Raw genomic sequence first — 26,445 nt, forward strand, 5'->3', positions numbered from 1 at the left:
AATGGGTCAACCAAGAAATCAAAGAAGAAATCATAAATTTCATGGGAACAAATGAAAATGAAAACGCCACAGTCTAAAATTTCGGGATGCAGCAAAAGTGGTTCTAAGAGGGAAGTGTATAGTAATACAGGGCTACTTCAAGAAGCAAGAAAAATCTCAAACAACCTAGCCTTACACCTAAAGGAGCTAGAAAAAGAACAAACATACCTAAAGCCAACAGAAGGAAGGAACTATTAAGATTGGAACAGAAATAGATGATATAGAAACAAAAACAAAAAAATAGATCAGATCAATGAAATCAGGAGCTGGTCCTTTAAAAAGATCAACAGAATTGATAAACCTCTAGCCAGACTCTTCAAAAACAAACAAACTTGAATAAACAAAATCACAAATGAAACAGGAGGCATAACAACCAACACCACAGAAATACAAACAATTATAAAAGAATATTATGAAAAATTATATGCCAACAAATTGGACAACCTAGAAGAAATGGATAAATTCCTAGAAGTATATAATCTACCAAAACTAAAGCAGGAAGAAATAGAAAATTTGAACAGACTGATTACCAGCAAGGAAATTGAATGAGTCATCAAAAACTGCCAACAAACAAAAGTCAGGACCAGTCGGCTTCACAGACAAATTCTACCAAACATTTAAAGGAGAGTTAATACCCACTCTTCTCAAACTATTCCAAAAACTAAAAGAGAAAAAAACTTCAGAATTCATTCTATGAAGCCAGTATCACCCTGCTACCAAAACTAAATACAGACACCATAAAAAAAGAGAACTATAGGCCAATATCTCCATACTAGCAAACTGAATCCAACAATACATTATAAAAAAAAAAAAATGCACCATGATCAAGTAGATTTATTCCTGGTATGGCAGGATGGTTGGTTCAGCATTCACAAATCAATCTCTGTGATAGATCACATCAGTAAGAGAAAGGATACACACCATATGATCATTTTAATAGATGCAGAAAAAGCATTTGACAAAGTACAACATCCATGACAAAAACCCTCAACAAAGTAGGTGTAGAGGAAACATATGTCAACATAATAAAGTCCATCTATGAAAAACCCACAGTTAACATCATACTCAATGGTGAAAAACTGAAAGGTTTCCCCCTGAGATCAGGAACAAGACAAGGATGTCCATTCTCCCCACTTTTATTCAACATAGTACTGGAAGTCCTAGCCACAGCAATCAGACAACAAATAGAAATGCATCCATATTGGTAAGGGAGAAGTAAAACTTTTACTCTTTGCAGATGACATGGTATTGTATATAGAATACCCTAAAGCATAAACCAAAAAAAGTACCAGAACTGATAAATTAATTGGTAAAGTCACAGGATACAAAATCAGTGTGTAGAAATCTGTTGCATTCCTATGCACTTATAAAGAAGCAGCAGAAAGTGAAATTAAGAATTCCATTTACAGTTGCGCCAAGTACAATAAAATATCTAGGAATAAATTTAACCAAGGAAGTGGAAGACCTGTACTCTGAAAACTATAAATCACTGATGAAAGAAATTGAGGATACAAAGAAATGGAAAGACAGTCTTATGCACATAGGTTGAAAGAACAAATATTGTTCAAATGTCTATACTACCCAAAGCAATCTATGGATTTAATGCAATCCCTGTCAAAATAGCAACTCAAACTAGAATAAACAGCCCTAAAATTTGTATGGAACCACAAGAGACCCCAAGTAACCAAGGCAATCTTGAAAAAGAAAAAATGAAACTGAAGGTATCACAATTCCAGACTTTTATTACACAGGTGTAGTAATCAAAATAGTAGGATACTGGCATAAAAATAGACAGTAGATCAATGGAACAGAATAGAAATCCCAGAAATAAACCCACGATTGTATAGTCCCTTAATCTTCAGCAAAGGAGGCTAGAATATACAATGGAAAAAAGACCAACAAATCGTGTTGGGCTATCTGGACAGCTGTATGCAAAAGAATGAAATTGGACCACACAATGTATTTCTTCATACACAAAAATAAACTCAAAATGGATTAAAGACCTACATGTGAGACCTGAAACCACAAAAATCCTAAGAGATCATAAGCAGTAATTTCTCTACCATCGGCCATAGCAACATTTTTCTATATATATCTCATGAGGCAAGCGGAAAAATAAACTCTTGGGGCTACGTCAAAAAGCTGCACGGTAAGGGAAACAAAGGCAAACTAGTGAATGGCAGAAGATATTTGCATATAACATATCTGATAAAGGGTTAGTATCCAAAATATATAAAGAACTTATACAACCCCATACCTGAAAACAATAATCTAGTTTAAAAACAGGCAGAAGACATGAACAGACATTTCTTCACAGGAGACCTAGGGCGCCTGGGTGTCATAGTCTGTTAGGTCATAATCTCATGGTTTGTGAGTTGGAGCCCCACATTGGGCTCTGTGCTGACAGCACAGAGCCTGCTTCAGACCCTCTGCCTCCCTCTCTCTGCCCCTCCCCTGCTCATGCTCTTGCTCTCTCTCTCAAAAATAAACGTTTAAAAATTCTAAAGAAAAAAAAAACCTATAGAGGACCAACAGACACACATAAAGGTATTCGGTGTCACTCATCATCATCATCTAAATGCAAATGAAGACTACAATGAGGTATCTCACATCTGCCAAAATGGCTAAAATCAAAGACACAAGAAACAAATGTTGGCAAGAATGAAGAAACAGGAGCCCTCATGCACTGCGCAGCCACTGGTGCAGCCACTGTTGAAAACAGTGTGACTGTTTCTTAAAAAGTTAAAAATAGGGGTGCCTGGGTGGCTCAGTTGGTTGAGCATCTGACTTCAGCTCAGGTCATGATCTCACACTCCATGAGTTCAAGCCCCATGTCTGGCTCTGTGCTGACAGCTCAGAACCTGAGCCTGCTTCAGATTCTGTGTCTCCCCCTCTCTCTGCCCCTCCCCTGCTCATACTCTGTCTCTCTCTGTCTTCAAAAACAAATAAAAACATTAAAAAAAATGTTTTTTAAGTTAAAAACAGAACTACCCAATAATCCAGTAATCACTACTGGGTATTTACCCCCAAAATACAAAAACACTAATTCAAAGGGATACGTGCACCCCTTTGTTTATTACAGCATTATTTATAATAATGGAAAGTGGAAACAGGGAAGGGGCAGAGAGAGAGGGAGACACAGAATCTGAAGAGAGCTCTGAGCCATCAGCACAGATCCCCATGCAGGGCTCAAACCCACCGACCTGCAAGATCATGACCTGAGCTGAAGTCAGACACTTAACTGATTGAGCCACCCGGGCATAAACAAACTGGTAGCTACCAGAGTGGGGGGGGGGGGGGGCAATCGGTGAAATATGTAATGTGGAGTAAAGAGTACATTTATCATGAAGAGCACTGAGTAATGCGTAGAATTCTTGAATCAATACGTTGTACTCCTGAAGTTAATATAACGCTATGTTAACTATACTGAAATCAAAATTAAAAACTTAATAAAAAATTATTGCTAAAAAATGCTAACCATAATCTGAGCTTTCAGCAAGTCATAATCAGTAATCACAGATAACTAAAAAATATAATAATGAAAGAGTTTGAAATACTGTGAGCATTACCAAAGTGTGACACAGACATGATGTAAGCAGATGTTGGAAAAATGACACCAGTGGGTTTGCTTGATGCAGTGTGGCCATAAACCTTCAGTTTGTAAAAAACAGAAGCACAATAAAATGGAGTACAGTGAAACAAGGTATGCCTGTATTTATTTGAATTGCAATTAGTTCTTCACAGCAGAAGACATTGTATAAATTTAATGGGATTCCTCTGAAGCTTTCATTTGGTGACAACTTAGGATCTTACCGAGACTTCTCATTTGCTATGCTCTCCTGATCTGCCCTATATGCATTCCTGCACACATACACACACAATTGATACATACCCAGCTTTTCTTCCTCTTAATGTTCATTTTACTACTTGCTCCATCTTCCTAATCAGAATTTAGCACAGTGTATGAGGAGCAAAGAATGTAATGAAGCTTCAAAGACCCTTTTTAGAATAAACCAAAGTATTTGGGTGTATTCTGTTCATATATCCCTAGCTCCACATAAAGTGGCCCTGCCTACTCCCTACCCCCAGTGTGTTTCCTTTTATAAACTGGTATTATCAATGAGAAAGGGAAATATTTCTAAATGAAACTTCTTTCTACTTGTGATCTATGCATTAATGCAGATTTAATGGTAGAAAAATATAGAAGTTCTTACTCTGTTAATTCTTTTGACAGGAAAGATTCTTAATAATTAAGGCAAAGCAATAGAAATCATAATTCATTTAGTGAATATTTGAAAAAAATTAAATTGTTTAATGATACCCTTTATATCTTGAATTCCCAAAATAGATACTCAAGATAATTTGAAATTAACTCTTTTAACAAAAGATATAGTTTAGGGCTTTTATGTCTTTTAACTCTTTTAACAAAAGAGTCAGTTTAGAACTTTTATGTCTTTTCACTTGTTAATTGGAATTATTTGCATTTGTTTTGTTTCAGAAAAGAACTACTTTTAATGAAGTACACCGTCCATTGTGAAAGTGGAAAAGTAAAGCTAATTCATCATGCCTGCTGTGGCTTCAGTTCCCAAAGAACTCTACCTCAGTTCTTCACTAAAAGACCTCAATAAGAAGACAGAAGTTAAACCAGAGAAAATAAGCACGAAGAAGTTTGTATTCTTTGCTAGTTTCACTGAATCATATATTAAGTTTTACTTCATTTCCGTATTATTAAATGAATTAGAGGAGTAGTCAATTTGAAGCTTATTTGAAAAATGGCATCATCACATGAATAAGACCTGCTTAGAGAAGTTCTTTATCTTGGCAGAATGTATGTGTATTCTGGCAAAATGCATGTTTTCTATTCTTTGGACAATATATCAGATTATAAGTTTACGAGGTGAAGACTACGAGGTTTCTACAAAACTCATACAGCCACAGTTAATGTCCTTTCATAAAATAGTGCAGAAATACTTGCTAATTAAAGATCATTTTTATCCTTGTATGTTTCACATGGAACATCTGGTCCTAGCATAGGCTTCTTTGATTAAAGGAAATGAAATACATATTTTTTTTATCTTATATTCAGCATAATATTAATTTGTACCAACTTAACATGAACTTTTAACTAAATGATTTATTTTATGTATTTTTATTTTTGAAGACATGGAGTCTATCAACCTGCTGAGGTCGAGGCTAGAGATGATACTTTACTGATAATGATTACAGTATCTATCTTGAGATAAAATATAATCGTGAGGGAGAGGTCCAGGTATTTTGATATCAACTGGAAGTAATTTTGCTAAAAATGGACTTTCAATAAGATTGTTAACTTCTTGAAGTTTTGTCTCCGTTAAGAGACAAGAGGCAATAGCGAACTTTTCCTCTGAATTAATTTTGACTGACAAAGGAGATTTGGAGATTAATGAAGTAACTACATTATTGTAGAGTTGGAAATAGAGTTTCAGAAAGAAAGATGGATTTAGTCAGCCATATACCCTGGACTTGGGGTAAGCAGATTGTAGAAATCAGGGAGAAAAGAAGAGTTCTGTGGGTCCTCCATAAATGGAAGGCCCTAAAAAAAAAGATATGTATGATCCCAAATGAACCTGTGAACAGACGTCTAGAGAAACCTATGAATGCACAGGGACATCTTTATGAGTCATTTTCTACATGAATAGACAGAAAACGCAAAGAAAAAACATCAAGGATGAAGAGGAGGGAATAGTAGAAACTTTAAAGAAGGTCAAGAAAGAAAATCCCAAAATGAACTGGTATTTCTAAGCATCATAATTATGGACAAAATGGGCTTTTTAAAAAGAGATGTTTTCAGGGGCAGGAAGAATAAGAGAGGGGTTGTTTCACTTCTTGAGCTAAGTTGGTAATATTAATGCAGTGACAGAGAAAGCAGCTCTTTAACTTCTGTTGAATCACTTTCAAATAGGAAACAATGGGAAAGATAAAGCCACCTTGAAGCTTTCTCAGAAATCTTTACCTAATCCTAAGATAGATCAGTTTCATTCTGACAGTGTCTAGGTTAGCTCTGGGACCACCCTGGTCCCATAGGAAGTGATATGTCAGAAGGACTCCCTAAGTATAGAACCACAAACTCATGTTCTTGCTATGTCACAGCACTATTCTAAAAAATGCTAGAATCCTTTTAGGATTTTTGGTTGTTTCACTGGACTCACAGCAGCACTGCAGCCATCTCACCTTGATCTGCTACATATAAGCCCGTGAAGTGTACATGCCTCAGAGTGAAAGTTTAAAGAAAACCCAAGCACTGTTGCACCTACTCCTAAGCTCTTCTAGGGAATCTCCTTTCTAGCTTTGGTTTGATTTACTTCTGTCCTAGGACTGTGATGCCATGCTAGGCAGGGCATACACACTGACTAAACTGGTCCTTGTATAGGACTGTCTTTGGTCCTAAATATCACTTTGGCCCTGTTCCTTTGTGTGGTGTTCTTGGCCTGACCAATTTCGTCATTAATCCATGTTTGCAGTTGTGGAGCAGTTTGAAAAATATAGAAAAACAAGAAGCACTGCTTTGCATAAATAAATTGCCAATAAAGAGCATTATGTATAAGCATTGACACTATAATTGGATTGCCAGAACTTTAGTCCTAAGTGATTTCATTTCTCTTGCAGAAATGCCTATTTTATTAATTTGCTTTCTAAAGACTGTTAACCAGGCAAATGGCCTTATAATGAAGGCCACAGAATCTTTAAATATTTTACTGAAGTGGAATTTTAAAATGCCTTATTTTTAGATTTTAAATCTCTTTTCCACCAGGACCAGTGAATAAGAGTGCAGTTCAGCCATTTTGTAGAAAACTTTAACCGGCTGAAAAGATTGAATCACGTCCCCTTCCCTGTCCCTTTTTTTTTTTTTTTTTTTTTTTTTGGATTTTTAGGTGGGGAAATTTTTACAACATAGTTAGAAAGGGATGAAGAAAACTGAAAAGTATTTTAACATTAAAGTAATAAAGATTTTGCCTTTCTTCAGTAAAAATGGTATGGAGTTTTGTTCTTTAATCAGAGTATGACTATTACATGGCTGCCCAAGGAACACTTGCCTCAGGATTATCTATTAGCAGATCTTTTAAAACTAGGCTTAATGCATTTTGAATAGCTTGATGGAATATAAACAACTATTAGAAAACAGAAGTATTTATTTGTAGGCTAGGGGAATTTTCAGGTTGTATCCTAACATATATCTAACTTTGTACCAGTTATGAAGTAATGCAATCTACATTATGAAATTCATGTTATCAAAATACTCTGTAGACCTTAAACATGACTCGCCCTGCCCCCTGCTAACGTGTTAAGTGTTTTAATTATTTTTTTTTTCTCTAATTGAAGTTATGTACAGAGTGCCCTGAAGATCTTCAAGACAGCAGAAGAAAGCAGATTAGATCGTGATGAGGAAAGGGCCTATGTACTATATATGAAATATGTGACTGTTTATAATCTTATCAAAAAAAGGCCTGATTTCAAGCAACAGCAGGTACCTTTTATTTCTGCATTCTTATTTGCTAAGTTATTTTTATGCAGCAGAGCTATCGATTTCTTCTAAGAGTTTTAACTAATACTGAAATTTAGATCACATTATTCAGCAGCATGTTCAAACTCCTTTGCAGATAGAAAAAGCAGATTTAGTTTGATTATTTGCAAAGTTATATGTGTATAAATGTGGATACACTCACACTATATACACATACCTAATTTGTCTTGGATTAATAGAAGTTTTTTTTAATGTTCTATTTTTGAGAGAGAGAATGCACGCACACATGTGCAAGTCAGCAGGGGAGGGGCAGAGAGAGAGGGAGACAGGCTCCAGGCTCTGAGCTGTCAGCACAGAGCCCTATGTGGGGTTCAAACTGACCATGAGATCATGACCTGAGCTGAAGTCATATGCTTAACCCACTGAACCACCCAGGCGCCTGGATTAATACAAGTTTATAGCAGCATACAGACACATAATCAGTTTTCCTCTCCACTAAATGATCGCCAAGTCAAGTGGAAGGATTCAGTTTACTCATGTATTAAATAAGAAAATTGTGAGGTGCCTGGGTGGCTCAGTGGATTAAGCGTCCCACTTTGGCTCAGGTCATGATTTGCAGTTCATGAGTTTGAGCCCCGCATCAGGCTCTGTGCTGACAGCTCAGAACCTGGAGCCTGCTTCACATTCTGGGCCTCCCTCCCTTTTTGCTCCTCCCCCACTCAAGCTCTGTCTCTGTCTTTCTCAAAAATAAATAAACATTAAAATAAAAATGTGACTGTAGCTGTACTTTCTCAGGATTCGAGGTTTAGTCACTTATTTTGTGTGTGTGTGTTTTGTTGTTTTTTAACTTTTTTATTTGAGTGTAGTTGACCCACAATGTTAGATTAGTTTCAGTGTACAGCATAGTAATTTGGCAACTATGTGTTATGCTGTATTCACCACAAGTGTAGCTACCATCTCTCACCATACAGAACTATTGCAGTATCATTGACTACTCTATGCTGTGCCTTTTATTCCCATAACTTACCCATTCCATAACTGGAAGCCTGTCTCCCATTCTCCTTCACCCATTTTCCCTATCTCCCCACCCCCCTTCCCTCTGGCAACCATCAGTTCTCTGTGTTTACAGGTATGATTCTACTTTTTGTTTATTCATTTGTACTTTTTTAGATTCCACATTTGTCTTTCTCAATCTGTTTCATTTAGTATAATACCCTCTAGGTCCATCCATGTTGTCATACATTACACAGTCATCCTTTTTACAGCTGTGTAATACTCCAGTGTGTGTACACATACCTACACACCACATCTTCCTGTTTCATTCAACAAGTGATTAGTCAGTCCCTTGTTTTTATGTGACAGCTTTTTATATTTGAATGACATTGTAGTCATGTTAGGGTTCAGTTAATACTGATTACTTCCATTTTTATTTTTTATTATCAATGTTATTATTATTACTTTTTCTTTTAATCCTTTGAGCAGGTACCTTTCTTCCACTTTGCTGAAGCCATGGGGAGTTAGGGAAGGAGGGTAGGAGAGGTGTAAATGATTAAAAAGAATTAATGGTAGGATAAATGTTGCTAGAGAAAATGGTTGTGTTTCAGTTGCACCAGAAATAGGCAAAAGAAGAACATAGACACTAATGAAATTGGAGGAATATTGTTTTGGTGGTTCCACCTTTACTTAGTAATAATCTTGCTGCCAGACAATAGTAGTCAAATACTGCTTATAGGTTTCTTACCTGGTGGAGAAGCCATTCTTGAATTAGTGTTGAGATTTTATTTTGTTCACTGGTGGTAGAATTGGCTTGCCTTGTTTAAATTGACTTAACAGAAGTACAAAAAAAAAAAAAAAGAGTTCTCATATTCTTTGAAATAACTTTTTTTCCAGAGTAGTGTCACCAGTATAATTTCTTTTGGTTAAGTGGGTTAAGGGATGACTTTAATGTTTGATTTAATAGTAATAGGGGTACCTGGCTGGCTAAGTCGGTAGAGCATGAGACTCCTGTTCTCAGGATTGTGAGTTAGAGCCCTACATTGGGTGTAGAAATTATAAATAAATACACTTAAAAAAATTGTGGTAAATCATTGCTGGTATTTCTTCTCACCAGCAAAGTCATGTTAATAATAGTTACAGGGATTTAGATGTAGCCTTGGAAAGGTGGCCCCTTGCATTTGGAGATGAATCCTCCTGTCCACAGATGGCTAGATTGGTCCTGCCTTAGAACATTCTTGGGCATGTCTATCTGCAGGTAAGGTTTGGCCTTCCCAAATTCAAACATGTTTCTGCATGTTCTTTGATGGTTTTTACGGTATCTATTAAAGTGGAATCACTTTATTTTATGTTTTAATTTTTTTTAATGGTTATTTTGAGAGAGAGAGCGCGAGCAGGTTAGGGGCAGAGAGAGAGAGGGAGACACAGAATCTGAAGCAGGCTCCAGGCTCTGAGCTGTCAGCATAGAGCCCAACGTGGGACTCGAACTCATGAACCATGAAATCATGACCTGAGCTGAAGTCAGACACTCAACCAACTGAGCCACCCAGGTACCCCAAAAATGGAATTGCTTTAAAAAAGAAGTGTAGAAGTGTTTATTAGTAAAGTAAATACTTTGAAAGAGTTGCAGCTTTGGATAACTTGGTGGTTTTGGTGTCTGCCATTTTGTCTGTTGTAGGAGGGCCAGGTTTTTATGTTTACTTTTTACTGTATTTTTCTTTTTTTAAAAACATTTTTTTTAATGTGTATTTTTGAGAGAAAGAGAGCACGAGCAGGGTAGGGGCAGAGAGAGAGGGGGAGACACAGAATCTGAAGCAGGCTCCAGGCTCTGAGCTGTCAGCACAGAGCCCAATGTGGGCCCAATCCCACAAGCCGTGAGATCATGATCTGTGCCAAAGTCAGACGTTTAACCGACTGAGCCACCCAGGTGCCTCGCTGTATTTTTCTAAGTTAGTAGTTACTTTTATCCTTTGAGAAGATTGGTAGTGTTTTTGCTGCTACTACTTTTTAACTTGAGGTTAGGAGTGCAGTTTAATCGATAAATTTTTTCCATTTCCACAGAGTATCTATTGCATTTCCAAAGGGAGTAGTTGAAAGTGGCAGGAGTTGTTCAGCTTAGGAAGTTCCCTGCAAAGGCTCAGGTAACCCTGGCTGTTATCTTATATACTGCAGTTGTTCATTTGCTCTGTCCAGGGTACACATCTGCTTCTGCCTTAGAACTGTTTTTCGTTTTATTATATTTAGCCCAGCATCTCCAGTGCACGCCAAGTATGTGAAAAGTCAAATTTACTAACTAGATGGGGCGCATGGGTGGCTCAGTCAGTTGAGTGTCCAGCTTTGGCTCAGGTCATGATCACATAGTTCGAGTGCAAGCCCCGCATCGGGCTCTGTGCTGAGAGCTCAGAGCCTAGAGCCTGCTTCGGATTCTGTGTCTCCTTGTCTTTCTGCCCCACCCCCACTCGCACTCTCTCAGTCACGTGCGTGCTCTCTCTCTCTCTCTCTCTCTCTCTCTCTAAAACATTAAAAAGATTTTTTTTTTTAATTTGTTAGCTAGATATTTTCTGGGTTTTACCCTTTAAATCAGGTTGTGACAGAATGTAGTTTCACCAGTCTTCTTCAGAAACTTATATCTTTCACTCTTGTACATGAGGGAATATTTCAGATTTAGATAAGACATGAACTTCACAAGCTCACTAGCAGAAGACATATTTCTTACTCGTTGAAAACAGTTTATGAAGAATGTTTTCAGGGTTATCTGAAAAGGGGGTGGAAGACTAATGATACTGAAAATATTAGTGTAGCAAAGTCTAGATAAAATCAGAATTAAATTTTTAAGTCTGTATGGCATTATTGTTGATTATTCCTAAATATTATAGGCAAACTTTTTTGTTTGGGAAATCATGAGATTTGTTTGATTTTTTTTTATTTTTTTTATTTTTTTTATTTTTTTATTTTTTTGAGAGAGAGAACATGAAACAGGACAGGAGCAGAGAGAGAGAAAGCGAATATTAAGCACTTCACACTCTCAGCACAGAGCCTGATGTAGGGCTCGATCCCATGTCCCTGGGATCATGACCTGAGCCAAAATCAAGAACCGACTGAGCCACCAGGCACCCCAAGTTGTTTGAATTTGCATGTTCAGGAGTAAGAAAGTTTTCCTTGGGTTAACCTGAGAAGCAAACATTTTTAGTTGTGTAAGAATTGGATGTTATTTTTTTATTTTGCCAATTGTCAATATTGAAAACTTGAAAATATTCATACTTGCTTTAACTGTGATCCTTTAAGAGCACGGAAAGAGAGAATTATTGACAAGAAACCTTACTAATATTAGGGAAGGGCCTTCTGGAAATTTGTAACAGGTATGCCTAAACACAATGTTTTCAGCATTTAAACAGTGTTGGGCTGGGCTTACGCTGGCTTTTTAATAAATTCATGTCAAAAAATTAATACAACAAGTCATGGTATTTTTTGTTTTTGTGTTTTATTTTTATGAGAGAAACCTTACAGTAATGACTAAATTTTGTTTTCTGTTAAGAGAATATTGCATCTAAAGTCTGGACATTGTGGCACTGAAGTAATTACAGTTTCCACTGTAATTTTCAGTTGATACAGTATTGAAAAAAACTAAACTTTTATTGAAATTATATAGGGAAGGATCCTTTTAATTTATTTAGTCTTTATTTAGAAGAATAAGCCTAACTGAAACATTACCTACTTATTTATTTATTTTAAGTAATCTCTACACCCAACATGGGGCTCAGATTCATAACCCTGCCCCTGAGAAGAGTCTCATGCTCTATCAACTGAGCCAGCCAGGTACCCCCAAACATGATCTTCTTTTAGGCTAGATAGATGTATGATAACTATAGGTTTTAAGTTTGTTTATTTTTGAGAGAGAGAGAGAGAAAATGGGAGAGGGGCAGGGACAGAGGATCCCAAGCAGGCTCCACACTGTCTGCATAGAGCCCTCCACAGGGCTTGACTCATGAATGGCAAGATGGGTGAGGTCGTGACCTGAGGCAAAATCAAGAGTCAGAAGCTTAAGCAAGTGAGCTTAAGTTTGATGCTTAACTGATTGAGCCACCCAGGCACTCCCTTGGATCTTTTTACGTTTTATTACTATATCATTTGTGATGAACTGTGCTACTAGGCTCTATTTGCACAGTCACATTGACAGGTTGTGGCTAATTAGATCCAAAAATCAGTTAGCTGAGTCTCACTATGCTATTGTCATGTCAAACCAACCTTGATTTGAAGATATCTCTGACTGCAGGATTCAGTGAGTGACTTCTTAGAGAAGTGATCTTGTAGCAGGATTCTCGCACAGAGAGTCGTGACACCGAGGCTTTTCTGTTTAGGAAGCAGCTTTATTCATGCCGGCAATGGCTCATTTGAGATCATACCCGAAGAACTGAGCCCTGAACGTCATGTGGCATAGTTTTTTTATATATTTTTTATTTCTTTGTCTTCCATATATGGTAACACACAAACATGTAGTCTGATTAAGTGGTCTTGTGTTACAAGGTTGGGAGGAATGTCATGTATGCTTATAGCCAGGTTGCCTTGAGGGCTTTTTTTCCTTTATATTCCTTAGGGAGGACACACTACTACAATTTTTCTTAACTTTATTATGCTTGTTAGTAAATTATGTGCCAAACAAGTTGTGTGTGTGTGTGTGTGTGTGTGTGTGTGTGTGTGTGTGTTTAAAGAAGAGTGTATTATTAATGATTTATTTCTACCATTTGATTTTCATTCAAGGTTTCCTTGGATGTGAAACTTGTTTTATATCAAATGTTTGACTCCACTTGAGAGGTGGGTCACTATTATAAAATAAAGGTGGAAGCCCCAAAACATCTCAGTATAAAACAAGTAAAACAAAATAAATCCCATGTCAATATACAATTTACTGCTTCTCAGACTAGAGAAAAAAAACTAACATATTTACAAAAGGAAATATATATTTTGCTACTGAAAGCTTTGCTTTTTGGCACTTATTCATAAATAGTAAGAATAGTATTTATACTTCTTAAAGGTGTCTCCCAAATAAATAAAATTATTACCTATTAGGTTTTTTTAGCATACTATTGATATGAAGAGATACTTTGGAACATTTAGAAAATAAGTTGTGTTTATGTAGGTTAAAAGTTTAAAAAAATACTTCATTCAATCATAATGTTTTCATCCAACCTTTCTTTTACATAGCACCATGATTTTAACGTTTTTAGCATTAGTGCTGTGTACAATGGCCAGTACTAAAATTATGGGATGGTTTTCTTATAATTTTAGGACTACTTTCATTCAATACTTGGACTTGCAAACATCAAAAAAGCTATTGAAGAAGCCGAAAGACTCTCTGAAAGCCTTAAACTCAGGTACAAACATTATTATAAAATCTTTAAAAGAACATATATTTAGAAGATAAAAATAATATTTAGAACTTGTCTGACCATGCATATGAATCCCAGTTCCTAGCAATAAATCTTACGTTAACTGGAACACAGAAATGAGAATCTTTTGCCATATTAATGCCTTTATTGTGTTCATGTGTTACCATTCATATTTTACTGAAAATCTAAAAATATGTAGAATGATAGATTCTTAGGTAAACATTGGTAGAGTAGATGGGAGCTCAGGTCCAATTTTTTCTAACTCTCTGGCAGGATTCTTGAGAAAAATATAATTCCTCATATTCCCCAGGTTATAATGTGCTACTGGACATTGGTCTTAGGGAAATGAAGTATTTGTGGTTAGTTTTGAACTGCATAGTTTGCAAAAATTATGTATGTTTAAAAACAAATCTAATTCTAATATTTGTCATGAGTGCCTTATCAGACTTAGAAAGTAATTAGAAATTAAAAACAGTATGTTTGAATTTTTAGTTATTAATAATTCTTTGTTTTTTTATTTTTATTTATTTTGGTTAGTCATTCTTTGAATAATGAAATAAAAGAGGAACGGTTTTTCTTAATGATTTTTCACACTTGGATCAATTAACTAGTCTAATTATATACATCATAGTCTTTAGTTACAAATTATTTTTTTGAATTAATGTATTCCCTTCATCCTTCCCAGAAATTACTAATCTTGGAGCTGGAGTATGTTAAGATGGTTGATAAAAGTTGGAATCACTATTCTCTTCCTCCTTTAGCCAGTTAATGAACTAAGTAGAGTAGAATTTCTCCTAATCTTTGAGTTACCCCTATTGACTGTTTCTCTTGGATTTACTAAGTTTTTCCCTACTTGTACTGTTATCAACAGTAATATTCTTTATTCTTTTATCTTTTGGGCATTAGGGCCATTTTCTCACTTATTTATTGTCTTTTTTATATTTTGAACTACTTTATAAGTAAATGAGTCTTTAGAGTTAATTTTAGGATTTTAAGTCCTTTGTAAAAGAAATTGCAGCAGATGTGAAATTCAGTGGAAAGGTTGAAATTAGTGTAAGGAAAGAACAAAAAACATTAAACAACTTTAACTTGAGATCATAGTGTTTCTTTTCAGGATATTTGGCAATTTGAATTAAGTCTACAGAGGGCAAATTTATGATTTGTGGTTTGTAACAGAACACTGGCAGAATCAAATTTCAGTTGGAGGGAGAAAGTATGCTGCCATAAAATATCCTAAGGTAGGGTACCAATTTTATGGAACTGGAAGTCCTTTACTTTTCATGATCATGCCAATAAAAGACACCTTGACTTGTTTTCTCAACTAGATATGAAGAAGCTGAGGTTCGAAAAAAACTTGAAGAAAAGGACAGACAGGAGGAGCAGCTGCAGAAACAGAAAAGGCAAGAAGCAGGAAGAGAGGATGGTGGTACATCAAATAAAAGTTCCTTGGAAAATGTAATGGATTCCAGAGACAAAACCCAAAAGGTATTTCAAATTAATTCTGTGATGTTAAAAAAGACTGGTTCCTTTTTTTCAGATGATTTGCTTAAGGTGAGTTGAGATACAACAACAATGTACTTTGAGACAACAAGGGTAAAATTTAATGTGTTTTTTATTAGAAATTGAGTTAAATATTCTAGCTTCATTTGATCCCAGGTTTCTCTTGGAGCTTCCATAGAACTGTGTTCTGTGCATTAATTAGTTTTTTTGCAGTCACTGTTAACTTGATTACAGTAGTAGAAAGAGCATTAAAGCTGTGATTTAGTATATCTGAGTTCCAGTCCCATGTCAGGTCTTGCTTAACCGTTCTGGGACTTCATTTCCTTACTGCCAAGTGAAGATCTTGAAATAGATGATTTTTAAGGTTTCTTCTTTCTAATAAATGTAATTTGCATTGAAAAAGATTTGGTGTACTAATTTGGTGCCTAACCTTTTATCTATTTCTAGGGTCTCATACTCTTCCCTTTGCTTTTTCTTCCTTTCTGCCCATTTCCCTTTCCTCTTCTGTTTCATTTTATTCAGCAGCTCCTTGAAATCTAGCTACATCATTTGTTTGCCAAGAACCATCAGTGACTCAGTCTGTACCTGCCAGCTACCACTGTCTACTATATCTCCTTCCTTCACCTTCTGAGGAACAATTCTTCCTAAAATATAATTTCTTTTTTGGGGGGGGGGGGGCTCAACCGACAGTTATTGAGGAGTTACTCTATTCTAGTCACCATACATTATCTATAGTTAATTCTTAGAAAAAAAAAATTTTTAGATTATTTATTATTTAATTTATATCCAAGTTAATTAGCATATAGTGCAACAATGATTTCAGGAGTGGACTCCTTAATGCCCCTTACACATTTAGTCCTTCCCCCCTCCAGCAACCCTCTGTTCTCCATATTTAAGAGTCTCTTATGTTTTGTCCCCCTCCCTGTTTTTATGTTATTTTTCTTCCCTTCCCTTATGTTCATCTGTTTTGTATCTAAATTCCTTATATGAGTGAAGTCATATTTGTCTTTCTCTAATTTCTCATAGCATAATACCCTCTAGTTCCGTCCACGTAGTTGCAGATGGCAACATTTCATTCTTTTTGATTGCTCCATTGTATATATATACACCACATCTTCTTTATCCATTTGTCTGTCGATGGACATTTGGGCTCTTTCCATACTTTGGCTATTGTTGATAGTGCTGCTATAAACATTGGGGTGCATGTATCCCTTCAAAACAGCATACGTGTATCCCTTGGATAAATACCTAGTAGTGCAATTGCCAGGTTGTAAGGTAGTTCTATTTTTAGTTAGTTTTTTTTTTTTTTAATTTTTTTTTCAACGTTTTTTATTTATTTTTGGGACAGAGAGGGACAGAGCATGAATGGGGGAGGGGCAGAGAGAGAGGGAGACACAGAATCGGAAACAGGCTCCAGGCTCCCAGCCATCAGCCCAGAGCCTGACGCGGGGCTCGAACTCACGGACCGCGAGATCGTGACCTGGCTGAAGTTGGACGGTTAACCGACTGCGCCACCCAGGCGCCCCTATTTTTAGTTTTTTGAGGAACCTCCATACTGTTTTCCAGAGTAGCTGCACCAGTTTGCATTCCCACCAGCAGTGCAAAAGAGATCCTTTCTCTCCACATCCTCCCCAACATCCATTGTTGCCTGAGTTGTGAATGTTAGCCATTCTGACAGGTGTGAGGTGGTATCTCACTGTGGTTTTGATTTGTATTTCCGTGATGATGAGTGATGTTGAACATTTTTTCATGTGTCGGTTGGCCATCTGGTTGTCTTCTTTGGAGACGTGTCTGTTCCTGTTTTTTGCCCATTTCTTCACTAGATTATTTGTTTGGGTGTTGAGTTTGATAAGATCTTTATAAATTTTGGATACTAACCCTTTATCTGATATGTCGTTTGCAAATATCTTCTCCCCTAAAATATAATTTCTTAAACTCTGTTGAAATTCAGGGAAGGATTTCTGCTTTACTTTTTCTTAAGCATTTTGTAGCTTTCAGCTATCATTTGTGTGTGAATCATCATTGGTTTCATTAAGAAATAGATGTTAAGGGTGCTTGGGTGGTTCACTTGGTTAAGCTCCTGACTCTTGATTTCAGCTCTGGTCATGATCTCATGGGTTTGTGGGATCAAGCCCTGCATTGGGCTCATCCATGCTGACAGCATGGAGCCTACTTGGGATTCTCTTTCTTCCTCTCTCTCTGCCCCTCACCTGCCCGCACTCTGTCTCTCTCAAAATAAATAAATAATAATAAATAAATAAACATTAAAAAATTAAATTTATAAATTTATAAATTTATAAATAATAAATAAATAAACATTAAAAAATTTAAATATTTGACCTTATACTAAGCACTGTGTAAAAAGAAATGAAGAACTAGTGGTTTGTTGATTTTAGGAACTCATAAGCTAAATAACACTATCTTAGGGAGATATAGGTTAAATGGCTGATATAGATAAATACAAGACTTCAAAGAACTATGTAAAATGATATTTTAATCTCTTCACTTTGTTGCCTTTCCAACAGGAGGGCCAACTACTTTTTTGTTACTTTTATTTTTGTTTAGCCTTTTTATATTGGGAAAAAACCACAATTAAACACTGTTACCCAGTTGCAACAGTCAACTAACATTTGTCACATTTTTTTTTGTCACATTTTGTATCTGTACCTCTCCCCTTTTCTTTTGTTGTATTATTTCAAAGGAAGTTTCAGATAACATACCATTTTGCCCCTAAATATTTCAGTTTGCATCTCAAAGAAAGGGACATTTTCTCAATAATGACAATGCTATTTTTCCATCTCACAAGATTAATAGTAATTCCCTGATGTAATGTAATATCCAGCCTATATCCACATTTACCCACTGTCTCGTGATACTGCAGAGTTGATTTGTTTGAATTAGGATCCGGATGAGGTCCACTTACAGTCTTTTGGTTGTTATGTCTCTTAAATTTAAGTCTCTGTAATACTCTCTGCTTGAGTTCCCCTTTAATTTTTTTTGTTTCATGCCTTTGGCTTTTTAATACTAGATCAGTTCTTTGAAATGAACCAACCACATTCGGGATTTATCCGATTGTTTCCTCCTTGTATTATTTAATTTCTACTTCTATCTTCCATATTTCTTGTAGGCTGAAAGTTCAGCCTACCAGCTTAATAGGATTCAGGTTCAGTTTTTGTTTTGGCAAGAATGCTTAGTAGGTGATACTGTGTACTTCATAGTGTATAATATTAGGAAGCACGTAATATACATTTCTTTTTTAATCTTAGTAATGCTAAAATGGATCAGTAGGCTCAGGTAGGTCATTGATTTTCCCATCTATAAAATGAGTTAGTACCTGACAGAATTATCATATGTTGTCTTGGTTAGAAAATACAAATTTGTAAAACCTTATATTACTTCATCTTCCTTTCATTATATAAAGAGAACTCTGAAGGGAATTGCCAGAATTTTTATTTCATTGCAAGAAATATTCTCTCATTAAATTAAATATTAAATTTCTGTAACAGTCTGTGCTTTTACATTATATTTAGTCATTAACTGAAGAAAATTTCAAGGAAGTGTTAAATGATTCTGATGTGCTGCTGGTTATTTTAGCTGTTATCTATTGCCAGATAACATGGGGAAGCCATTATTGTTCATCTGTATTTTAATAAAATGCCAGTACTCCACATGCTTCATTTTCCAGGCTTTCAGTTTCAATGATGTAATACAGTTGAACTTTATGTTTCTATGAAAATTTTTACTTCTATTAAAGTTGAAACTTTTTTTTCCTGTGAAATAGATAAATGGTGAAAAGAGTGACAAAAATGAGACCACAGAGAAAGGTAAGTGTGACAGAAAGAGGGAGTCCTTTTAGGTTATTATTGAGATCTTCTTTTAATCAAAATAAGCTTCAGATTTTACACAATGAGATCTTAACGTTGTGTCTAATTTGTATGTAAGCTTTATCATTTTTCTTAGCCTATGCAATTATATTGAAAATGTGTTTATATTCCGTATATATCATGGGGAATATTTATGGTAATATGTAATTAAAAACATCAAAACCACAGTTTATACTTTTCATTCTTTTTTTTCAAGATGTAGTTTAGCATAGCAGTTAAGAGCATGGACTCTCTGAAGTCAGACTACCTGGATTTTGCTGGCCCCTTCTGAATTTCCATGTGATCTTGAGCATTTATTTAATCTCTACCTTAATTTCCCCATCTGTAAAGTGAGGATAATATTAATACTGATTTTATAGATTTACTGTGAGGATTGAATGAGTTAATATATTTGAAACTCTTAGTAACGTGATATGAGGATTTGTGTATTAGCTATTATGACTTATGGTTCTAGTTTGTAGACCTAATTATTTAAAATCTTCACTCCCCTCAAAAATATCTACACCAGTAATTTGGATATTATCCATAGGTGGTGGTGATGTTCCAATTACATGTATGTGACCTGTACAACAGGACTCAGACAGTTGCCTAAGTTTTCCTTTCTCAGAAAAGATTTAATTATTAATTGTATGTAACACTAAAATAAATTTTCTATTTAAGTATTATCATACAACAATTTAAAAAATAAGATGCCTTCCTAAAAGATGTTATTAATTCATTCCAAGATTTGTTTTTATCTATGTTTTTTGTATCTCATTCTGCTTAGGTGTTATTTCCCTAAGTGGTTTGTTCCCAACTTGTTTAGATGATTTTGTTGTCAAAATGATCTTGATGGTTAGAGAAGTAGGGTGGTTATTTTCAGCTGGGTATTTTAGCTTAGGAGATCATGTGACTACGTTCTTCTCACATCTCACTGCCAAAATAGTTCTTTACATTTTTAAGCTCCCTTGTAGCAGCTTTTTATCTTTTTAATATTTATTTATTTACTTTTAAAGTTTTTATTATTGAAGTATAGTTGACTTTGTTGTGCTTTTTAATCTTTCATTTCAGATGGTAGAAGCTGTAAGAGGAAAATAGCAACATAACAAATATTTATTTTGGTTAAATATTAAAGGGCTAGAGAATAAACATTTTAGGCTTGGGGGGTCACTGAGGTTCGTGCTGTCACAGCAGGAAAGCAGCAGCCATTGACAATATGTAAACACGTTTGTACAGCTGTGTTCCATTAAAAACAGGTGGCCATAGTTTGTCAACCCTTGATGCAGAACACAAAAAACAAGCCTTTGACTTGTTACTCTAGGAATACTTGAAAATCTAAATGTTTTTTAAATAGTCCCCATAAGACCTCATCAGAAACTTTTTAAAAAGAATTTAGAAACTGTCAAGAATTTTTGAACCATGGATGTTTTTTTCTGGTTGACATTTTTCAAATGATTTAATTATTAAATAGAGAATAAGAAAATCTTCATGAGATACATATATTAATTTCCCTTATTTTGTACCAGCGACAGTCAGCACCTGATGTAGTTGTAACCTCAACAGCTAGCTTTGGTATTTAAGCCTTCAGAAACAGAACATTGAACTAGTTTCTTGATGAATGTCAAAAACACAAATTATATTTAATGTTAGTTTAAAAAGTAGTAAGTAGTGTGATGGGATAGCAGGTGTATGACACCTAGTGTACTTCACTCTTCTAGAAGAAGCAGTTATTGTCCTGTGTTTAGTGATAAGAAAGCACGTGGAACTAGGTGTTTTTTGTTGCTTATATTGTCTCTCTTGATTCCAAGGGGCAATCACAGCGAAGGAGCTATACACAATGATGATGGATGAAAACATCAGCTTGATTATAATGGATGCTCGAAGAATGCAGGATTATCAAGATTCCCATATTTCAAATTCTCTCAGTGTTCCTGAAGAAGCCATCAGTCCAGGGTGGGTCATTGTGTATTTAGGTAAAGTGGTTAACTGTAGACAGTAGTAAATGTTACTACTTACCATCCAGGCTAAATATGATAAAGTAGGCTTTCTTCTCCGGTTACTCCGTAATGTTACACTTTACTCTTTCTCTGAAGGGTGGTATAAAGAACATTTTGGTTTGGGTGTTTTCTCCTATTTGTGACATTTGTAGTCTTATTGGAAGAGAAGTGAAGCTGCCTTTGTGTGCCCTCTCTCCCAAGGTTTTTTTTTGACTAATTTTTCCTTTTTTTATTTATGAGCTTGTGAAGTATATGCACCAAATTGACTAAAATCATGAACTGATTGAATTGTTTTTTTATTTAGGAATACCCCATAGTGGGGCACCTGGGTGGCTCAGTTGGTTAAGCATCCAGGTCTTCATTTTGGCTCAGGTCATGATCTCACAATTCATGGGATCGAGCCCCATCTCAGGTTCTGCACTGTTAGCTTGGAGCTTGCTTGAGATTCTCTCCTCTCTCTCTGCCCCTCCCCAGCTCATGCTCACTCTCACTCTCTCAAAAACAAATGAATAGGGGCGCCTGGGTGGCGCAGTCGGTTAAGCTTCCGACTTCAGCCAGGTCACGATCTCATGCTCCGTGAGTTCGAGCCCCGCGTCGAGCTCTGGGCTGATGGCTCAGAGCCTGGAGCCTGTTTCCGATTCTGTGTCTCCCTCTCTCTCTGCCCCTCCCCCGTTCATGCTCTGTCTCTCTCTGTCCCAAAAAAAATAAATAAACGTTGAAAAAAAAAAATTAAAAAAAAAAAAAAAACAAATGAATAAAATTTTAAAAATTAAAAAAAATAAAAAAGAAATATCCATCCTGTTATCTGTAGTAAAAGAGTACATAAATACTTTTTTTGGGGAAAAAAAAGTATCGCCAACTGATTAAGTAAATGGATAGACTCCAAAGTCAGACTATATTCAGATCAAAATTGTTTCTTCTCAGCTACATTACTTCTAGCCAGTGACCTAACCTCTCTAAGCCCATATCCATCTATAAAATAGGAATAGTAATATTACCTATCTCAGGTTTTGAGAAGCTTAAGTGTAATTTTATATACACAAACTTACCACAGTGGCTGGCACTAGTAAGGACTCATTAAATTTTTTTTTCTTTTTTGATAAGGATGTTAATCTATAAAATAATGTAAAGTTACTTGCATGATTATTTATGTATTAAAAACTATCATCATAATGACAGAGCTAAACCTCCATATCCAGGGCTATTTTTAGTATTTCAAGTGTTAAATAAATTATATAACCTCTCTGGGTCTTAGTTTATGGGATTGGATTAAAATCTATGGCCCATTTTAAGATTAACTTAAACAGCATTGAAAAGACATACTTTTTAAATTAAGTAGTAAAAAAAAAAGGGGGGGGGGGGGCACCTGGGTGGCTCAGTCAGTTAAGTGTACGACTTCGGCTCAGGTCATGATCTTGCTGTCCGTGTGTTTGAGCCCTGCTTCAGGTTCAGAGCCTGGAGCCCACTTCAGATTCTGTGTCTCCCCTCTCTCTCTGCCCCTCCCCCGCTTACACACGATCACGCTCTCTTTCAAAAATAAGTAAACATTGAAAAAAATTAAAAATAAGTAAATAAATTAGACAGTAAAATTTGCATAGTTTTTGGCACATTTTTTGATGCTTGATAAAGTTTGACCTGAAGAATAGGGTGCTTTGTAAATAATGCTGTTGAAAAGTGACACTAGAATACTTAGTCTAATCAAGTGGGTGTCACTGTATTCCTAGGATTTGAATAGACAAAATTGTATTAATCTTTGGATGGTCTAATCTGTACTAACAGAAAGCCTGGGTTTTTATTGAGTTTAAGTGTTTCCCAAAATGCGAGAAATTTGACTACTATGAAACTCATGATGAGTTTAGGTTGAAGATTAAAGAGTGATGAACTGCATGCCAAGAAAATTATTCCCCTTTAACTTTTGTTTCAGTCTTTCTGAAGTCATTAAAAGAAGTCTGTTTGCTGCTAGCATTCCTTTTTAATATTTGCTTATCTTTCTCACCAGAGAGTAGGCCTTAGAGCTTTCTGGAGGCAACAGTATCTACAACTAGCTGATAGTGATTACTGTATTCTTTATTTTTGATTTTTTTTAAAACATTTTAATACCATATAGCATACATACAAAAGCACTCCTGTCCTAAGTATTTGGCTCAGTGAATTTTCAAAAGCAACACACCCATTTAGTACACCCATTTATCTGACCAGAAATAGAATATTACTGTCACTCCAGAATCCCTTCATATGCCCTCTGTTAGTTACTACCCATATCCCCACCCACCAAAGGGAACCACCAGCTTCTAACAGAATAGATTTATTTTTGGGGCGCCTGGGTGGCTGAGTCGGTTAAGCATCTGACTTTGTTTCAGATCATGATCTCATGGTCCATGAGTTCAAGCCCTGTGTCAGGCTCTGTGCTGACAGCTCGGAGCCTGGAGCCTGCTTTGGATTCTGTGTCTCCTCTCTCTCTGCCCCTTCCCTTCTTGTGCTCTTTCTCTGTCTCTCTCAAAAATAAATAAACGTTAAAAAATTAAAAAAAAAAAAGGATAGATTTATTTTTGTCTGTTTTTGTATTTTATATAAAAGGAAATATATAATCTATAGTTTTTTATATATCTGGCTGCTTGGACTCCATATTACTGGTGTAGTTATGGTTCATTCTGTTGTGTGAATAAAGCATAATTTTGCTGATGTATGTATTTTACTGATTATCATTTATTCATTAGATATGCTGTTGTTTCCATGTATATGGGACTGTACATTTTCCTGTTAAATTTAAAGGATCACTTTCAATTAAGTAATTAAATTAATAATTAAGTTTATTAAATAATAGACAAGGTAGGGCAAAATTGCAGCAATTTGTAAAGATGTTACATGAAAGACTGAGTTTGGGAAATACTAGTGATGCAATTATTTCCTAAAGTGTTTTTTATAGAGTACTAATCTTGAGTTTTTAGACTAAAAGGCAAATATATCCCTAGAGTCAGGGATAGTCCTTAATATCACATTTTAGGGGTGCCTGGGTGGCTCATTTAGTTAAATGTTTACCTCTTGATTTCAGCTCAGGTTATGATCTCACGATTCGTGAGTTCAAGCCCCAAATCAGGCTCTGTGCTGACAGTGCAGGACCTGCTTGGGATTCTCTCTCTCATGCTTTCTCTCTGCCCCTCCTCTGCTTGAGCACTGTCTCTCTCAAAAATAAATAAGTAACATTAACAGTAAAAAGAAATCATATTTCAATTTTTTTCATTCTTATCACTATATATCAGGTGAGAATATTAGGAGACAGTATTTTATATTTCTTCTCTTTTCCTTTATTTCCTACAAGATATAGTAGCCAACATTATTATATAGGAGCAAGTTTTTTTTTTTTCTTTTAAATAATCTAAACCATTTCTTTTACTTATGAATAAAAGTGTACCAGTCCTGCCCAGCTTGCCAGTATTATCTGTTAAATATTAAAATGCTTAGTGCTTTGCCAGGAATAATATGGAGTTTCTTACCTGATGGAACAAATTTGCATTATTTATTCAGTCATTCAGCACTCATATACTGAGCACTAGTTTTCTGTGGGCTGGATTGCTATGGTTCTAAGTACTGGGGCTTACCTATTGAACAAAAATTTTGCTTCGTGGAGCTTATATTTTAACAGGGAGGTGGGATAGCAAAACAGACAATAAACCTTAAATATATGTCTGCTATTTAATAAGTGCAATGGAGATGGGTGTATCAAGTGTGTACATTGGGCTAGGTATTAAAATTTTAATCCAGGAAGGCTTCATGGAGAAGTTATTACTGAGCAGATTTTGAGAGGGTAAAGGAAATGAGTGATGGCAGTTATCTGAAGGAAAAGGATTCCAGATAGAAAGGCACAGAGGCAGAGACCCTTAGGCAGGAGTATACCTGAATAAGCAGGAACTACAAGGAGGCAGTGGCTGGTGTTGAGTGGAATAAATGGGCAAGTAGTTAGTGATGAGAAGTTAATGTAATAGGATTTGGGGGGGAGGGGCTATGCTGCAGGCCCACTCTAAGGACTTTAGGTAACTTTTAAATTAACTTTTATGTGAGCAAAAGACATGAATATCATGCTTTAATGTACAGTTGATATTTTTCATAGTTGATGATTTAAAAGGCAGCACAGCAGAACAGCTAAGAGCATGGACGTGAACAAGATTGCCTGAGTTTGAAATTTGGCTTCACTTGGCATCTGTAACCTTCGATAGGTCACTTAATATTTTTGTGGCCCAGTTTCTCCATTTATAAAATGGGGTTAGTAATGCCTACTTCATAGGATTTGTTGTGAGGATTCAGTTGAGATTCTATGAAAATAAAGCATTTAAGAGAGTATCTGGCACATAGTAAATGCTCTATGTGTTTGTTAAATAAGCATTTTGGTATTTGGTTAGCAATTATCTACATAGGTATAAGAGAACTGAAGTATAAATAATGTTACCCAAGTGATCCCCCAGTTATTTATATTTAGCTGAGAGAGGTGTTCAGATGACTTCTTTGTTTGCAGTTTTGGCTTCCTTTTTTGTGAGGGGTTACAGTTGATTCCATTTCTTTTAGTTTCTAATAATTACTAAAACATATTCCAGTGTTATGCAAAGGTGAAGTTATTAAACATTTTAGGATTATTTATTATCCAGACATACAATTTGACTTTAGAAAGAAATGTTGCTGAAAATTTACTGTGGTACAGACTAAAAGAAAATTCAGTGTCTTATATTAGTATATTAAGACTTCTTGTCTACCTTTGCCCCAATACAAATGTTAATACATTTCAGAGTCACTGCTAGTTGGATTGAAGCAAAACTCCCAGATGATTCTAAAGACACATGGAAGAAGAGGGGGAATGTGGAATATGTGGTACTTCTTGACTGGTTTAGTTCAACAAAAGATTTACAACTTGGAACAACTCTACGGAGTCTGAAAGATGCACTTTTCAAGGTTAGCAAGTTTCCTTGTTAGTTCACCGTAATTGTAAGCCTTCTTTGGTTGTTAGAAAGGTATACTGACTAGCTGTTTATCTTAAGGATAAGAAGATTCAGCAGCTTTGGTTGGAGATTTTTTTGAAATGCAGATTTAAAAGACTAGTTTTGAATCATCAAATAATAATAAACTGATAATATAACATAAGATTAGAATTTCCAGGAACATAAACTGTCTAAAAA

General features: G+C 35.6%; 1 protein-coding gene across 1 annotated transcript in view; it reads left to right on the forward strand.

Annotated features, from left to right (window-relative positions):
• The window catches only part of USP8 (ubiquitin specific peptidase 8), an 81,409-nt gene that overhangs the window by 16,882 nt on the left and 38,082 nt on the right, over positions 1–26,445 (forward strand). Inside the window, exons 2-8 of the mRNA XM_040492673.1 lie at positions 4,538–4,706; positions 7,399–7,543; positions 13,820–13,905; positions 15,246–15,405; positions 19,202–19,244; positions 21,092–21,236; positions 26,059–26,221. Of these exons, the coding sequence (XP_040348607.1) occupies positions 4,603–4,706; positions 7,399–7,543; positions 13,820–13,905; positions 15,246–15,405; positions 19,202–19,244; positions 21,092–21,236; positions 26,059–26,221 (846 nt within the window). The 5' untranslated portion in view covers positions 4,538–4,602. The remainder of the gene's footprint in view (positions 1–4,537; positions 4,707–7,398; positions 7,544–13,819; positions 13,906–15,245; positions 15,406–19,201; positions 19,245–21,091; positions 21,237–26,058; positions 26,222–26,445) is intronic.

The sequence above is a fragment of the Herpailurus yagouaroundi genome, unplaced genomic scaffold (genome assembly GCF_014898765.1).
Source record: "Herpailurus yagouaroundi ecotype Mexico unplaced genomic scaffold, PumYag 184, whole genome shotgun sequence".
NCBI classification, from domain to species: Eukaryota; Metazoa; Chordata; class Mammalia; order Carnivora; family Felidae; genus Herpailurus; species Herpailurus yagouaroundi.